This window comes from Carettochelys insculpta, chromosome 1, assembly GCF_033958435.1.
Source record: "Carettochelys insculpta isolate YL-2023 chromosome 1, ASM3395843v1, whole genome shotgun sequence".
NCBI lineage: Eukaryota > Metazoa > Chordata > Testudines > Carettochelyidae > Carettochelys > Carettochelys insculpta.
This window is the reverse complement of record NC_134137.1, coordinates 195,326,607-195,340,279: the sequence shown is the minus strand read 5'-3', so window position 1 is coordinate 195,340,279 and position 13,673 is coordinate 195,326,607. Positions and strand designations below refer to the sequence as shown.

General features: G+C 39.9%; 1 protein-coding gene across 1 annotated transcript in view; it reads right to left on the bottom strand.

Annotated features, from left to right (window-relative positions):
- Positions 1-13,673, bottom strand: part of ROBO2 (roundabout guidance receptor 2) — a 707,829-nt gene that overhangs the window by 144,825 nt on the left and 549,331 nt on the right. The window contains exon 8 of the mRNA XM_074983473.1: positions 729-853. Within this exon, the coding sequence (XP_074839574.1) occupies positions 729-853 (125 nt within the window). The remainder of the gene's footprint in view (positions 1-728; positions 854-13,673) is intronic.

The following is a 13,673-nucleotide window of genomic DNA, read 5'->3' as shown; positions in this document are numbered from 1 at the left end:
GTTTCTATTCAGGTCTGGGCCTCCAGACAGTGTGACAGCTTGTCTTCTGAAATAGCTAGTCTTGGTGACGAAACAACCTTGAAAGGCTACACAAAGATTTATCTGGGAGAGCATCATAATCAAATCTAAAGCTAAGGAAGTCACTGTTGGCACAGAGCAGCCAGGCTGGTGTCTGAAACGAGTACATCATAGGGAAAGTTTTCTAAAATGGGCCTCAGAAATTGCGCATGCCAGTTATGTAGAGGGAAGTAGCTGCATCATCAAGACCTTTATTTGCATGTATCTCCCACTGCAAATAAGACAGTTAGATATACTGCTATTTTGATAATGATGACACAGGTGCCCTATTGTAGTCACTGTCCCTGATTGGCTAAGAATTGTGTACAGCCTATTATTTTGGTTACCCTGTCTCTTTCGCTCAACACCACATTCATCCAGATCTGTGGTCTCGTGTTTCATATTGAAAACTTCTGGGGGAATACAAACTGGGATTTTCAATATGTCTGTACAATACTTAGCACAATAGGACCACACCTTGTTTGCCCTCTAGGTGCTTTACAGTATAAATATGCATCAATAATGATTTATTAAAGGATAACGAAGCAGACAAGAGCTCTGTATAAGGTCCACAGAGCATGTGAAAGGCAGTAAATTAATTAAGTGACTTAAAAATATTGAAAAATGTGCAATTAAAAAAAAAAGAGTTATGTATTCAGATGAAGACTTACCTGGCTGCCTTCCTTTTGCCAAAAAACAGCAGGCTGGGGATTTCCTTTAGTTTCACAGGGAAAGGTCACTGTTCGACCCTGAGCTACAATCTGGTCTCGTGGTCTTATCACAAATTGCGGGGGAGCTACAATGTTAGAAAAAACATGATGTAAAATTAAGAGAGATTTCATAATGAATGAATGAATAATATCAAAGGGAAAAGATGGCATTATGTAAATGCATTTTCATGCCAGAGGATAGTCATTAATTAGTATGTACACAATTAGGAAATACCAAAAAAAAAAAATAAAGACAGAAAGGAAAGCATTTCCATGTATGATCTCCATCAGCAGGAAGAAGGGAAGCATTACAACCTCATATATTTGTTTAAGCTCAGTTGTCAGTACAAAGCTGAAGAGCAACATTTGGTCCTTTATGTTCGAGTCTTGTCTTCTAGCTTCCCCTGAATCAATACTGACACTCCCATAATAACTGCACTTTAGCTTGCTCACTGTTCTACCACACGAGCAAAGGCAACAGTGCTTTTACTATGGTGTGCCCCAAGGCATGGAACTGGCTCACCCTCAACATTCTTTTCAATCCATCTCATCACACTTTTAAAAATGAATGAAAAGGGAGTGGGAAGGAAGAGTCTGGAGGTGCCAGAAGTGGGAGAGGAAAAATCCAATGCCTCCCCTAGGATTCTGGTGGCAGAGGGGTGGAAGAAAGATGGCTGCATTTAGGATAAAGATGGTAAAGGCAGTGACACATTTAAAAATGCACAACATGCAAAATATCCCTCCTTTTACAATACCTGATCCTGCTTCTGAGTTGTATGATTGGGCTCAGAGTATTTAATGTTTCCAGAGGTTCACTCCCAAATGATCCTAAAACACCCTTCAAATATGACCAGCTGTGTGGCTGAGATGTAGGGTGCAAAGCAGCTCAAGTAGCCTACTCCTCACACTCCTGAGTGTGAATTTTCCAGCTCCAATTGTTGAGTGCAGTTTGTGCAGCTTTCCAGTGCATGGCAAGTTGCTAGTTATCTGAAAGTTGGTTTGGGGGGACTTTTTTGAATTTATTGGAAAGAGGTTCTTTGTCAACAGCTGATAAAGAAGCAGTTTCTAGAGGTGTGTAGTCGCCATTATTCCCATCTTACAGGTTGGGCAACTGTGGCACGGAGCAACTACGTGACTTGTTTAACATCAGCAAACCAGTGGCAGAGCTGGGAACAGAAGTTTGGTTTCTCTCCACTTGCTCTTGAGTGCCCTGACCATTGGACTGTAAGTTATGAAGACTTATAACAAATTTTAATCAGATAAATTCATAACAATCCGAGCAGGTACTCCTAGAACACGTAGGTGCAACTACCTAAAAACCCTGCACATTAGAAAACCTGGCAAAAGAACTTCTTGTGATGTAATAAACCAAATGTTTTGCCTATCAAGCAATTACTCTTCATTGCTTCAGCTGTAACATTAATGGGCATGAAGTAAACAGTGGAAAAAATTGTTTAATTGACATTTGCAAGTCAAAGACAATAGCTCTAAAACAAAGTACATTGCCTGAACTCCAGAGAACAAGACAAGAATATATTAAAAAAGAACAATTAAGATTAGAGGCCTAGGATGGTTTTCTTGCAACAGTGTTTTGAAAAACTTAAATATAGTACACAGTAAATTAGATTTGATTTCTGGCAAATTATGCTTTGATACTGCATTCAGCAAGCACTGGCTTCAATCAATGTCATGCTAAAGCTCTGTTATGCTAATAGCAGCCTGTGAGGGTGAGTGGGATGATATGGAAATCAGACAGTTGAACATGAATAGAAAGCACAGGCCATGTATGAGGTGGGCTTTGAGATGATGGTCTGGGGGACCTTTAGGTTAATCACATCACGTTCGGAGTTGTTTTACAGCATAGAATGGAATTGTATAGCGTGAATTAAAATGGAGATAGTGAAGATACCGCTGTGAGCATTAATATGTTGCTGAAGATGCTAATGGCGGAATTCTGTTGCACGCTGTCTTTCTGGATGTTTTTTCACACCTGAGTGATTGGCTCCTTTATGCTATGTTAATAACGGTTTATAAAAGGTAGCCTGTGCTTATGTCTTAAAGAGCCTTAATAAGGGTGGAGCAATGAATATTGCAAAGAATTTCAAAGGAACTCCTCAGCATCTATCATTTCTTAATAGCTAGCAGAATGAGCCCACTGGGATGGAATGCAAGTCATTCATTTCCCCACCCAGTGGTGTTGCTGAATTCTAAGGTTATGCTGACTCACATGGGGCTTATAAAGCATCAGCTGTAGGAAACTTTGACTGAATCAGTTCATTCCTCCCAGCTGAATGCTAGTCACATGATAAGAAATGTAGCAGGCCATGAATTGTAGCCAGAGGCAGCTGAGGGATTTTATCACGGTAAAATGTATAATCAAGGTAAAATGTATAATTTTATAATAAAATAGTGCAGTGACCCTATAGAAGTAATATCACAATGAGATTTTTGGCTTAACCCCAAGAAGTGCTGTGTGCTATCAGCCTCCTTGAAACCAAGGCTCCTAAAGGATATATTGTCATTACCTCCTCACCAGCAACTGCCCCAAATGACTCGAGTCTATGTATTATACATTATTTATTTTAATTAAAAATAAAAAATGTACTATATAATCACTATTGGAAACTAAAATTGAAATAAAATCAACATAAACAGTACTGTTGTTATGTCTGCAATTGTCCACTAGCTGTTACTATGCAAATATAACTCTTTGTATTTAGTCCATAATAAAACATTTAAAATTGTGATAACCTAACTCATTTTTAAGTGTGTACTTTAATTAGAATTTTTAAAATACACTTTTTTATTTTACAATTTTACAATTTTTAAATAGGTTATAGCAATGATGAGATCGTGATCTAATGAGAGACTTTCCATTGATTTTGATGGACTTTGGACCAGGCCTCTAATGAAAACTAATTCTCACAAGAGAAGCATGACCACTACAACATTTGAAATGGGTTATTTATAACTAACGCATATCCATTACGTGCAGAGTACAATTTAAATCACTGATCTCATAACATAATTTCAGCTATTTTATATCCACAATCAGTGACATACAGCGTGACAAATATTTTGGAAAGCTTAAAGTTCTAAAAATGGAAGTTCATTTGAAATGTCAGTGATTTATTAACACATTTACCTCAAAAGGAAACGCTGTATCAGATGAGATCTCTAATTTGTGAAGGAACACATGTGCCTTAAGGCTGCAGGATCAAAAACAAATTCACTATGAAAGCCTTTTTCCAGTTGTACTTTATTAATTCATGGTCTACTGTCTGCAAGTGGCATGAAAGTTTAATTTCTAAACTCTTTTCACCTGTAAGATGCATAATTTTCACAACCTCTGCCAGACACTTAAAATTCCATTAACTGTTCAGATATGCTACACTACTACAGAGATCAGACCAGCTCTTATGTTAGGTAGTATTATTACTAACAGTTGTCATCTCTTTTATTTATTTTTCAGTAGAGTTAGGGTGATGCTGAAGATTAAAATGACTCTTATTTTATTTGACTTGGATTTCCCTGATATTCCTGCAACTGAACCAAACAGAGGCACACGGCAGCAGCTCATTCTGAGCAAAGCAGAGGTTCTTCTAATTGACAGGGAAATGCTAAAGAAATGGTCTGTGGCCACTTCCTCAACTGGGATCACCTGGTTCACCTTCCTCTCCAAGTGATGACACAGCCTTCAAGTACTGCTGTTGAACTTCTAGATGTAGCAGTGGGCAAAACTATTTTTTTTCCTGCCTACATTATGACTGGTCAAAACATTGCAGTCTTTTCCATCAGATGATCCCCAAAGTACATTGAGTCATTTCTCTAGGAAGGCCTCCTGGAGGTTATTTCTCACACAACATGTTGCAGCACAGGATGGTCTGCTGGAAACATATTGTAACCGTTCTTTCCACTGGTTATCTCTCTTGATTTCAACATCACAATTCAAGGTCCTTGTCTTCATCTGCAGAGCCTTCAAAGGGTTTGGATCTGGTTCTCAATGACCATTTCTTTTTCTTGCTCCCAGGACACTAATGGCATTCATTATGAACAGATCACTGGACTTAGACACACATGGTGGGAAATCCACGACATTGTCAATAGATGGCCTTTGAAATGGTTTCTGCTAGAAATCAGATGAGTCAAAGTCTTCCCGTGTGCATATCAGAAAGTAAGCCTCACCTCTACATGGAGGTGTTTTTCTAAAGGGTAGCAGGATTCTCTTGCTCCATTTGGAGTCAGATAATACAAGCAAGAGTCCAAATGTTCAGTGAAGCGAGCAGGGTCAGTTCCTATTGGGTAGAGTTCATTACATTTTAAAACGATAGGTAAGTAGGCACGTGGATAAAGGAAGGGAAAGGAAATAGGGAGGAATTATGGAGTGGGGCTGTTTCTTTTCTGGCAACCACTCTCCTGTACTGAGATTCAGCTTAAATTCAAAAAGGATGCATACAAGAAATGGAAACGTGGACAGTTGACTAAGGAGGAGTATAAACATATGGCTGGAGAATGCCAGGCAGTAATCAGGAAAGTGAAAGCACAACTGGAACTGCAGCTGGCAAGGGATGTGAAGAGTAACAAGAAGGGTTTCTACAGGCATGTGAACAATAAACAGGTTATCAGAGAAGGTGTGGGGCCATTATTGGATGAGGGAGGTAATCTAGTGACAGATGATGCAGGAAAAGCTGAAGTACTCAATGCTTTTTTTGCCTCAGTCTTCATGGACAAAGTCAACTTCCAAATGACAGTCCAAGACAATGCAGTATGCGAAGGTGGAGGGCAACCATTTGTGGGGAAGGAACAAGTTCTGAGCTATCTAGAAAAACGAAATGTGCACAAGTCCATGGGTCTGGATTTAATGCACTGCAGGGTACTGAGGGAACTGGCAGAGGTCATTGCTGAAACGTTGGCCATTATCCTTGAAGACTCTTGGAGATCAGGGGAGGTACTGGATGACTGGAAGAAGGCAAACGTAGTGCCCATCTTTAAAAAAGGAAAGAAGGATAATCCAGGGAATTATAGACCCGTCAGCCTTACCTCAATCCCTGGGTAAATAATGGAGGGAATCCTCAAAGAATCCATTTTGGAGCACTTGGAAGAGGGGAAAGTGATCAAAAGTAGCCAACATGGATTCACCAGGGGCAAGTCCTGCCTGACCAATCTGATTAGCTTCTATGATGAGGTAACAAGCAATGTGGACATGGGGAAGTCAGTGAATGTGATATACCTTGACTTCAGCAAGGCTTTTGATATGGTCTTCCACAACATTCTTGTCCATTAAGTTAAGAAAATATGGATTGGATCCTTGGACTATATGATGGATAGAAAACCGGCTTCATGGTCGGGCCCAACAGGTAGTGGTCAATGGCTCAATATCTGGATGGTGGTCTGTTTCAAGCGGAGTGCCGCAAGGCTCGGTTCTGGAGCCGGTGTTATTCAACATCTTTATTAATGACCTGGATGAGGGACTGGATTGCACCCTCAGCAAGTTTGTGGATAACACAAAATTAGGGGGAGAGGTAGATTCATTGGAGGGTAGAGAGAGAATCCAGAGGGACCTGTATAAATTGGAGGACTGGGCCAAAAGAAATCTGATGCAGTTCAATAAGGAGAAGTGTAGAGTCCTGCTCCTGGGGTGGAAGAATCCCAAGCATTATTACAGGCTGGGGACCGAGTGGCTCAGCAGCAGTACGATGGAAAGGGACCTAGGGGTTATGGTGGATGAAAGGCTGGATATGAATAAACAGTGTACCCTTGTAGCCAAGAAGTCTAACGGCATACTGGGGTGCATTTGGAGGAGCATTTCGAGCAGATCTAGAGAAGTATTTATTCCTCTGTATTTGGCACTGGTGAGGCGACATGTGGAATATTGTGTCCAGTTTTGGGCCTTCCAGTATAAAAAGGATGTGGATTTGCTGGAGCAGGTTCAGCGAAGGGCAACAAAAATGATTAAGGGTCTGGTGCACAAGAACTATGAGGATAGCCTGAGGGATTTGGGCTTGTTTACAGAAGAGAAGATTTAGATTTAATATAGCAGCCTTCAACTTCCTGAAGGGGAGCTCTAAAAGGAGGGTGAGAAAGTATTCTCAGTGGTGTCAGATAGCAGAACAAGGAGTAATGGTCTCAAGTTGAAGAGGGAGAGGTGTAGGTGATTCTCCATCCCTTAAGGATTTTAAGTCCAGGATGGACAAGGTCCTGGCTGGGATGACTCAGTGGGGGTTGATCCTGAGGTCCCTTCCAGCTCTGTGATTTTGTGAGATTAATCCTGAACTTCTGGTTTTGGTGATTGGAGAATGTTATCCCATTTCAGAAAGGTGAGAGCAATTTTTTTTTGAATCTTTATGACACATGGGTCTAAAAGAAGACTGAAATATCTATTTAGGCACCTGGATGTTGTGTTCTGTCCATTACATGACTGAGATGTCAATGCAGCTATGAGCTGAGAATATGAAAGTCAAGGGGACTGGTTGAGGGGGTCACTTTGATCTCTATTGTTGGGAGTAGAGGAGATAGGCATGCTAATACATGGAGTGAAAGATGCTAATGAGTCGCGGATGCAAGTTCCCACGCCTCATTAGCATAACGTCATGTGATTTGGAGTTCGGATGAAGGGGCCTCCAGAAGAAGCACTTCGACGTGGCATTTTGGAATCCAGAAGTGGCCTGTGCAGAAATGGCCATGGGGACAAACAATGTAAAATAAGAGAGTGCAATATTGGAGACACCTGCTGAGACAGATGTATTTTCTCAGGAATACAGAGCTGGTGGACAATGACTCTGCTAACTGCTTTTTTGTGAATCATAATCACTATGACCATAACTGAAGGCCCTAATGTTGGAGACAAAACAAAGAACTGAAGGGATGACATTGCAGATTTATTACTAACTCAGATATTTGTGATTGGTTACTCAGTTCAACATGAAACTAGGGCGGGTGAGGAGATGGCGAATCCATCTCAACATTTATCTTTAAAATTGAGAGGGTTTCTCAATTTGATACTGGACTTAATAGAGTTCCAGCATGGTGTAGAGATGCAACTAGTACTGTTGTGCAGATCATCTTGCTGTATCACACTCAAAACTAATGGAGTTGTTTGGGTTGTCCATGGTCTCACTGCTCTGTTTGGTGTGTTGGGTTTGCACATGGAGGTATGCCAGCAGTCACTTGTCTGTGTATGTACATCTTGGCTTTGAGGCTATTCCATGGATTTCACTTTTCTGGGCACAATTTGTATTCTGAATAACAATGAGCTTGTATGTATTTGTCATTCGCTTTTTCTTCTTTAGCTATGCAGACAGGGTAGCTGATTCATACTGTCACCCACTAGAGTTGGGTCCTTACCTAGAAAATGTAATAAAGCCCAAAGCTCAGATGATGGGACTCAGACGTGTATGTTGGGTGGATGTTTCCAGAGTTAGGGTTTCATAGGAGAAATAAAAGAAATTTGAAAAAGAGCAAACTTCTTTGAGCGCTTCACAAGGGAAGTATCTTGATTGTGGCACTAAATAGTTTTACCTTCAATTTAACTACAGAATCTTAATTTGATAAATAATAAAATATGGATTCTTATCTTGTACTCTGATTTTAATGTGGTACAAAACTCAGACAATTTCTGAAAGTTTGGAGAAACATTCACAAGTCCCTCAGTCTTTGAAGGAAGAGAGAGAAGGTCAAATGAGAGCAGATCAAAGTGCATTAACCAACTGCTAACACATGTCTCTGGGGTCAACACAGACAGTTAGTCTGTGACAGGCTAATAAGTCATAGATTCCCACCTCAGTTTGTTGTGAATTTCACATTTGTAAATGAGCTCCCATAGACTGACACAAAGCCCACCGAAGTCAGTAGAAAAACTAACATTGATTGCAGTGGCCATAATGGAATTAGGTTATATTCAAATAAGGTTCTGATAATTAGCATCCAAAATTGTGGAGGCAACAAGAAAGCAAAAATCCTTTCGGGCCCAACAATCATTAATGAAGGTCTGTCCGAATACTTGTACTTGCAATAATCTGGGACACTCTAAAAGGTACATCATGATTTTGGCACATACCTGGCAAGCGCTTGAGAAAGCCTACCTGGAGAAATCAGATGAATTTTGGAGATTTTGAGGATGGAGAGGTTTGTGGTCTAGCATTTTACGTTAGGTAGTCAGCTGACTATTCTCTTGACTGAAATTGCAAGTGTTACCTGAGCCATTTGGATCTCTATGTCGCTACTACCCAATAAAGTTGCAGCAACATCCAGTTTGGACGAGTCAGAACTACTGTATTGCTGGAAGGCCAAATCCTTGGATACTTACTTAACACTCACTCAGGGAGAACTTCTGAAAAAGGCAATGAGAGTTTTTCCCTGATCACAAAACTGCATAAGGATATGAAGATTTGGCCAGTGTATTTTAAAAAACGATAGCTGTCAGGAGAAATTGACCTACTGCTCTGCATCATGATTAAAACCCAACAAAATGTGAATGTTGAGATGTGATTAGGTTTATTTCATTTTCTGATTTCATTGCTGATCTGTTTAACGTGTTTATCAGTTAATAAATAAGGAAAAATCATTTTACTTTATTTATCTTGCCAGTTAGGGAAAAGCTTGCTGAAAAATCACCACTGTTGCCTTGGTTAACTGCCAAATCCCTATAGATAGCAGTAGTAGACATATTGCCCTTTGATGTAATTATGACAATTTCTGCCACCAAGAACTGGCAAAATCCTTGCAAACAGGATCTCATCGATCAGCATTTCTAATGATGATGAACTTTTCCTGAAAGTTCCATGTGAACTGTGATATTTCTATGACTGGAACTAGAATACAGCAACATTCACTGTGTGGAGTGTTTGCTGCAGAGAAATATCTTCTTCACTTATCATCTAACAACAGTAATTTCAAACCACAAAGAAAATTTAGTTGAAAATACAGTTCTTTACATTTCAGATGTATTGTGCTGCCACATTCCAGTGAGGCCATTAAGTTGTGCCAGGTTGATTTATGATGTGACAGCTTCCCAGAACAGAGGACAATGCATCAAAAAGTTGCATTTCACTTAAATTTGAATAGATTGTTTCTAATTGGTATTACACATGGCAAATGGAAGTGGGCGACTTCTCTGTGTGTATCTGCGTTCCCCCATTGAAAGGTACTTGATGTTTTCTTAAGGTTTTTGGTTTCTCCTTATCCTTCATTGTTAGCTAATTCCAGTTTGATTTTCTTTTTAATTCAAATTGAAAACAAAATCCAACTTGTTGTTACTTCCTTTTCTGGGAAGTTGAGTCATATCATAAATCAAGTTGGCTTGACTTGTTAAAATGCAATGGAAATGCAAGGAACTGTACTTTCAAGTGGATACAGGCAATTAATTTGAAAACTGAGTAGTGTTTTTGATCTGAAATGACTTATTGGGACTTATCAGGAAGAAAAGCAGGTAACGAGAAGCATCAGCTAAGTTTCTTCTCTGTGAACTTAACTTTTTTTCCTGTAAGTTCTCCATCTTAGGCAAAAATAGTTCAGCAGTTTTTGAAGACTAGGACTAATAGTTTTATTTTGTGGTGCTGATGGAACTTTGTGGTTCCTCCCAACACTGGTGGAGGCTTTTCATAGTTATTCCAAAGTGTGACTGCCACTACAAAGACAGCAAAAATGAGAATGTGTGAAAATATTAACTTGTTCATCTGGAAAACCCATCTGATGAGTGAAATAACATAAGTAAATGGCCTAAATAGGGATAAATATCCTGCTTCCTAAACCCATCTGTTATAACTCCTATAGGAAATCTTTCAAAAGCTTATAAATAAAGAGAACATCTATTTGGGAGATTGGCAACACATTTATTTCAAGCAGCAAATCACAACATGATGAGTAATCTGGTAAAGAACTGTTAAAAATTCACCAGCTGCCATCCACCTCGGGCAGAACCATGCTTCATTTCTGTATATGGAATGAATATTATATGCTACCAGCTGCTTGAACAAAAGATGGTGACCAACAGAAATAATTCAGACCTGAAACTTTCCATTCCAGATAAAATTTAAACAAAACTGGTCAAGATAAATATATAAATAAATATTTGAAACAACCATGAGAAAAACTGATTTGAAAATTAAAAGTATTAATTTTGCAATAAGAACTAAATTCTCTGTGAGCATTAAAATTCTTCTTCCCTGCTCGTCAGGGTACATTCCATTAAATAACATCCAATTTTGTTGTGTTTTTTAAAACACGCTCTTGTCCTCAAGGACAAGAAGAAATATAAAGTACCAAAACCTCTTCTGCTGTCTGTGTGAAAGGGATGAAAGAACAAATTCCTTCAAACTATACATTGCAGAGAGCCGTTGTTGTTCTACATAAGGCCATGCATGAAAATAGGCATATGTTCAAGGAGAGCTTTACGTATTTTAACATTAATTAATGAACAGCACCATTATCTTTTGTCATACTGTCTAATCTTGCTGACTGCTGGTAGAGACTGGCTTTACCCAAATCCCTGATATGAATTTACTAAACTTCGTAGAATGGAGACCTGAACCATGTGAACCAGGCCCATTCCAGCTCAAGAACAGTAACTGCATACGTTATAGTTTGGGGGAGCATTTTTTTTTTTGGTTGTTGTGATTTCTTGTAAAGTAGTTCCATTTTACATGAATGATAAAAATCAAGCAATGTACAGCCCCTAGCATAGTAAGTTTGCTTGGTAGCACGATACATTTCATATGCTTACAGCTGATATTTTGATAGAGTCATCGAAGTGAATTAAGTAATATGATAAAAAGTTTACTAAACAGTAATTATTTTAAAACATGCCTCTCTATTTTATGGCCACCTCAGTAAGTCAGATAAAGAAGACACTATATTTGTACTAACATTATCTTTAGAGTAACATTAAATAATTTTAGTACGATAAATATAAGCTGACCACAGTGCACCCTTATGAAGGTCTCATATGCTTGGAAACAGAATAATTTAAGATCAGGAGATTCAGAACAAGCTTAACAGCTGGAATTGTGATCCCAGGATCTATGGAATATGAAAGCAGAGGATCAGTATTTTGAAATAATAGGCAGCATCAAGACAGCTATTTTTTTCTTTAATGTAGCCTTACACAACTCACAAAGGCTTACCTTATGATTTTTTTTCTTCCTTCTCTTTTAAGAGTGAGAAAAAAAATCAAAGCATTTCTAAATAAAATGTGAGTGTTTTAGTAGTGCTGCATCAGCCTAGCCCTAACTACATGGGGGGATTATATTACACTCACCATGTCACTCAGGGATGTGGATATTTTTTAAATCCCTGAGCAAGATAGCTGGGTAACAACTTTCTTGACATAGACCAGGCCTGAATCAAAATAATCCCCCAAACAAAGGGCCTCATTTATGCCATTTTCACAGTAGAGTAATTCCATTTATTTTAATGGAGATCATTTGTGCAAAGTGGAAGTGATCCAGTGGTCAGTCAAGCTCAGAGTCTGTTTAAGAAACTCCAAATTGCTCACACAAACTTAATGTCAAACTCCACTGAACTCTTACGAGAATTTTGCCTGAGTAAAGTTTGCAGGATTTTACCATTCAGGAACATAAATACTGATGTTTGATGCTAAAGATTTATCCTCACTACATTAGCTCCAGTCAGTAGCTGAGGATAAGGGGTGCTTTAACATCACATCAGGGATGTGTGCATGGAAGCTGGAGTGTGGCTGGTGTTCAAGCTATTAGTGCAGCAGGGACTCGGCTGCTCTGTGCTGCTAATATACACGTTGTGGTGGAGTATTGTGTTGCTGTGTGACATGTGAGTACAGATAACTTAAACTAATGCTGCAGTGAAGACAACCATTTACACAAAAGGCCGAAAAATCATTTTTCTTTAAAAAAAAAACAAAAACAAAACAAAAACAAAACCAGTTGCAACCCATGATGTTCACAACAGGAATTTAACCAGGACTGCAAACGGGGGGAGGGAGGCGAGCAAAGGGGCACCTGCACAGGAGTCCAATGCACTGGGTGCCACCACCACTACAGTGGCAGTCTGAGCTCTGGGCTCCTGTGAAATGCTGTGGCAGTGCTGCTTTGCAGGGGGTAGGGCGGGTTTGCCATGAACTGAGTGGCTCTGCCCCTTCTGCCCTAGGTCCTGCCCCTTCAGGGGGTGCAGAGCTGCCCCCACTACCTTGTCCTGAGGCCTGTGGTGGCTGTCAGCCTTGCAGAACTTAACTGGAACAATTGTCCAACCCATCCCCCTGAGAACAGAATACACATCCATTAATGAAAACGCCCCAATAAACAATGTATACCTTTGAAATATTTTTCACTATAGAATAAGTTTCATGGGATGACAAGGTTTCTTTTCACGTCACACAATATTTTAAATGTAACCAAAGTTTTGAAAGAAATAACCAGGGTTGGAAGTTTTTGAAGAAAGATTCAAAATGCAGTTGGTCATCCAGGACCAGCTTTCTTAGATGTTGTACAGTAAAACCCCAAGTTACGTGGGAGTTGTGTTCCTGCAACCCCTGCATACCTCAAGTCGGGGGTGGGGAGACCGAAGCCAGGCTGCCACTTGGTTCCCAGCTCCCTGATGCTTGCGGGACCCGGGAAACTGAATTGCCGGCCACAGCCGGTCAGTTTGCTGGCTGCTTCTCCCTGCTTTCCCCCAGCTGCACTGTTATCAGGCTGACAGCTGTGTGGCTGGGGGAAGGCAGGGAGAGCGGGCTCTTATCCTGCCTAGCTGCCCACAACTGTGGTTAGCTAGGCAGACTGACAGCCGCAGAGCAGCTTCAAGTTGTGCTTAACTTGTGTTAAAATGAGTTACGCACAGCTTACAGCCACGTATTTTGGGGGTTTACTGTATTAGCATGCACAATATGTTCCTCTGCATTTCATTTTCATTTTAACTTGTGCACTCTAGAGCGAAAAG